The sequence below is a fragment of the Nannospalax galili genome, unplaced genomic scaffold (genome assembly GCF_000622305.1).
Source record: "Nannospalax galili isolate Female #2095 unplaced genomic scaffold, S.galili_v1.0 scaffold559, whole genome shotgun sequence".
Classification (NCBI taxonomy): domain Eukaryota; kingdom Metazoa; phylum Chordata; class Mammalia; order Rodentia; family Spalacidae; genus Nannospalax; species Nannospalax galili.
In genome coordinates, this window is record NW_008343479.1 from 103,544 (window position 1) to 108,409 (window position 4,866).

Consider the following 4,866-nt stretch of genomic DNA (forward strand, 5'->3'; position numbering starts at 1 on the left):
TGTTATAGAAGCACCTGCTAATGACTCTCTGGTGCTTTCCTGATTGTAAAGAACAGTGACTTCTGGTGAGCTGGGAACTTGACTAATGGGGTGACAATTATGCTTCTACATCTGATGACATTAATTGCAGGGCTAGGTTTCTGTAGGTGTGGTCACTGGTCATAAGCACAATACTCAGGAAGGAACATGCGAATGTGAAGAGGCCAACAGATTCCAGGGATGTTGCAAAGCTGATGCTAGTGAAATAGATTTTCCCTGACTAGCAAGCAGCATCTGCCTCTTAACCTGCTTTGAGAGGCTAGTTGTTCAGTGACGCATCTTCGGTACTCTTGCCTTGTGAGGATTTGTGCAAAGGGAAAAATTCTGGTAAGTTTTAGTATAGCACTGTGTTTTCTTCTTTTCTTTTTCTTTTATTTTCTTTCCTTTTTTTTTTACCAAACAAGACAGAATGACTATTTTATTAATTGGAATTGTGAAATTTTTGAAAAGCAGGACATTTTGTAGCCAAGGAAAGATAGAAAAGACACTGGCTGCATAATGTTTTCTATTTAAGATAATTCCTAAGTGTGAAATTAATGGGCTTCTACTTTTAAGGATCCAAGAGTTATCTTAGATTCCAAACCAATTTTATTTCCTATTTAATTTTCCACATAGATTGTTCAACTGCAAATCCTGCTTTTGGATTTCTGATAGATGATATTCCTAAACAATATATGTGTGCAGACAGATAGCTAGCTAGACAGGTAATTGTGATTACTGGAATAAGTTACTCTTATTCTATACAACCAAATGAGCTGAATATAACTGTATTATTATTTTATAATACTCTATACTAAAATTCACTCTGTCAAATAATACTTAATAGAAATTTGACATCTGGTCTGCTGATTCCAGGGCCTGATTTATAAATATTTCATGCCACACAGTACTGTATTTTCTTACTAGTTGCTTTTGGCACACACACACACACACACACACACACACACACACACACACACACTGTGCATGTGAGAGTAAAACTGAATGCAATGTGTCAAGTTTCAGCCTATTGTACTTTTTCAGAAAAATTTCAGCATTAATTGAGGAAAAGGACTGAATTTCAGCAGCTTTTTTCTTATCTACTTCAATCTTAAAGTGACTGACTCACTGAAGGGAAGCAAGATGAATGACTCAGAAGATACAAATGGATTGAAACTCTCCAAGGTGAGTTTACCATTTCAGGAGTAACTTTTTGTTTGTTTGTTTAATGAGCCAGTGTCATACTATATAGCCAAAGCTAGCCTAAAACTCATGAGCCTTCTGCTTTAGCCTCCCAAGTACTGAGATTCTTGGGGTTTGCTACAATGTGCCAAGTTGCTGGGGTAACTTTTGGATTAATAATGTGAAAAGGGCAAGAAAGTTTGACTTATATAGATCTAATGTAATTCCAGACTCTGTAGATTTGAGAAATTGTACAAATTACTTACTCTTTGAATTCTGGTTTTCTTACTTATAAAAGGAGTATAAAAACAGCTCCCTAGGGTGCTAAGGATTTTATGATATAATGCGAGCTGAGAGCCTATTGCCCTGCCTGTCATATGGTAGAAATATGATGAAAGCTGGTTATCTTAGGTTTGTCAGCTCTTTTTCTGGTCCCCTTTCCTGACATTGGAGACAGCCATGCTTGATGTCTGCAAATAGGAAGTATCCCCAAGACTGCTTAGGTTGCAATTGATACAAAGCTGAGAACAGCCTTGTTCTGATGATTCTGAGGAAATTTGATTTCATTTCATGTTTGGTTCTAGTATTGTAGTTGGATAGGCAGAAAGTATGTATCTTTAATGCTGAATTTTATTTCATTTGAATTCTGTGATATTTTCCTCTTCAGAGACCTTCAGGACTCAGACAGCTAAAATATATATAAGGTCTACCAACTTGCTCTAAATTTCTATCTATGCTTTCATTACATGTATCCATCCATGTATCTGACACTTAGGAGTTGAAACACTTACCATATGTCAGATGTAGTTCTGTAGTTCTAAGAGTTTAGAATTCAGCAGTGAATGAGGAGAAAAATAATCCTTGACTCCTGAGGGTGGGATTCAAAAAGTACAAGTCAGGAAATCATGAAGCATATTGAACTGGAATGGACCATTATGGAAAATAAAGTAGGAAAGGTGTGGGTATTGAAGTAGCTCAAAATCGGGTGATGTGGGCCATCTCGCTGGAAAATAGGATTCAAACACAGTCTTAGAGGAAATAAAGGGGAAGAGCATTTCAAGCTGGAGAAGCAGTAAGTATGCCATAAGGAGGAGGAAGCACTGCCTGTTCATGGAGAAGCAGAAAGGCCAGTGTGATTGACAAGAAGGGGATTCTGGCTAAGGGATGCTGGGGAAGTGATGGGTTAACTCATGTAGGTTATGGAGGCCTAATTACATATCACCAACAACACTGCCCCATGTTGAGAACAAGCTGATGGACAAAGGGAGAACAGATTCCCAGTGTGAGATCATTACTGTAACTGAAGTTTGCAGTGGAAGTGGAGAGAGAGAGAGAGAGAGAGAGAGAGAGAGAGCCAAATTCTCGGTGTAGGCTCAAGACAGAAGCAGCAGAGTTTTCCAATAAAGTGGGAAAGAATAAGTCAAGAATGACTTCTTGATTTGGAGAGGATGAAGTTGTCTTTATGTGAGGAAGACTGTTGCAGAGTCTCCTTAGCCACGGATGTTGGGAGCTATATTCTGGACAGTTATGAGTTTGAGAGGCATGCTGGATGCCTCAGTTGAGAAGACAGTTGGTCAATGCAGAAAAGAAGCTTAGAATTTAAAAAGTCTGGTCTGAAGGTAGACATTTGGGAGTGGCAGGCACACGGCACAATGCTTCAAGCTGTGAGAGGACCCCAGAACTACAGGGAGAGAGAAAAAAGGAGTCTAAAGACAAATCATATATATCTGTCAGTGTTGTCAAGTTAGATGATTAAAGAACACCAAAAAAAAAAAAAAAGAGTGTCTCGTGATGAGGGAAGCTAAGGGAAGATTGCTTTCAGAGAGGAGGCAGTGCTCAGGTCTGTTAAATTCTGCTGGCTGTTTAGGTAAGATAAGGACAGAATTAAACTTGGTAATGTGAGGCTTTTGTTGACTTGCTGAGAGAGCTAGCATCATGTGAGCATAACAAAGAACAGCAAAATGAGGTGGGGGTAAGGTGAAGACGGAGACATTTGTAGATCTACCCTCCCCAGTCCATTATTTGTACAATGGGAGGCCTTATTTAGAGATGAGTGCCTAATGCAGGCTAAAAGAAATGACACTCATAATCAACAGCTAAGACCCCAACAAGGGCAGGATCTACCACCTGGATTCATAGATTGGAACTATGACCAGCTTTTTGGTCAGGGAAACTTCTCCACAGGAATCCAACAGGCTGCAATTCCCACTGGCTGTTTTGAGCAAATTCACTTATGTACATTACAGGCTTGGGACCACCTAACCCCCTTGTCCACCGGGCCTGGAGAGACCTCTTCATTAACCTTCTTAAAACAAAAACCAACTGAAACCCTCCCAGACTTTATACTAGGAGGCTTCCTCTTCTCAGCCCGGCATGCCCCTACTCTCTTCCTGACTCATCTTTGAAGTAGCCACACGGAAACATGGCCTCTGGCTCTGAAACTGCCAGGTTTTCCTGTGTGATAATCATGCAATGTCTGGCAGCCTGGCAGAAGCCCACCACCACATGTAAATGGGGCATCCTGAAAGCACCTATCCACTAAGGCTTTTGCCACTGCCCCCACAGTATAAATGTCCTGGTTTCCCCTAATTAATCGGAGCTGAATCACTAAGACCTGGAGCCAAGCTGAGTCACTGAATAAGTACCACTGACTGAGCTGAGTTCTGTGTCTTACTGCCTATGATCCAGCCTCTCCGGGGGGGGCTATCCTTCCGTCATCGACTCACGGAGACCCTGCTTTCGCCGTCCTCGCACATCCCCACGTGATCCAGAGGCTGGTGGATTTCATATCTTGAGGGAGTGCAGGGGTGAAATTAGGGCGGAACTTGACCGGGCCAGCCCCAGTAGCAGAGGGACCCACAGCGGAGAAGCAGTGGAGAAGCAGGGACCCACCAGCAACGCAGAGCAGACCTGCTGCGGGACCCGCCGCCTTCCAGGTGCACGCAGGGGACCGGCACCACGCTAGCAGCTGGTGCCCCGAGATCCCTGCGCACCCCATATCTACAAATGTCCCTCAACTTGTCAAGATTTCCCTCACCGTCAGCTTGCTATTTTTTTCATTCATCTTTATTGTATGTTATTTGCTCTTTATCTTTATAAACCAGTCAGAATGGGCTGAGATGGGATTCCCTTTCAGATGAGTTTCTCTTCAGTCTCAATTGCTTCTAAAGTATGTGACCTCTTCCTTCTGTATAGTCACAGGCCTGGTCCTAAGGGGCTTGCTACTAGGCATAGCTGACCACATCGCCTTAGAATGGGAGGTACAGACCTTGCTAAGAGGAAGGCTTGGGGTGTGATCAAGAGGGGCAGATCGAAACATTCTTATCTCCTCCCTGGGAGGACTCAAGAATACCTGTGTTTTAGCACCTCCCTTCCTATCAGAAGACAACATGAAAATAGACACCTTGAAATTGAGATAAGTCAGTAGACACCTAGAAATTAAGACAAGTCAGAAGGACTTCAGAAAAGAACAAGCGCAAGCACATGATGGAGAAGAGAGAAAGGAATTTAAGGCACAAAAGGAAGCTTACTTAGCTGTGACCTGCCTTTCAGGGTTATGACTATCCTGGTTGGCAAGCAGGATTAACCTGTATTGCAAAAGTAGTGATTGTGGGATAGGCCCAGGTTCTAAGAAGGTGCTCTTTCCTGTGTTGATCTTAGTGGCTG

The 4,866-nt window shown here is 42.3% G+C and overlaps 1 protein-coding gene across 1 annotated transcript in view; it reads left to right on the forward strand.

Annotated features, from left to right (window-relative positions):
* Nucleotides 1-1,161: 1,161 nt before the first annotated feature.
* The window catches only part of LOC103739343 (transmembrane protein 45A-like), a 67,489-nt gene continuing 63,784 nt past the window's right edge, over nt 1,162-4,866 (forward strand). The window contains exon 1 of the mRNA XM_008839697.1: nt 1,162-1,203. Coding sequence (XP_008837919.1) covers nt 1,162-1,203 — 42 coding nt within the window. The remainder of the gene's footprint in view (nt 1,204-4,866) is intronic.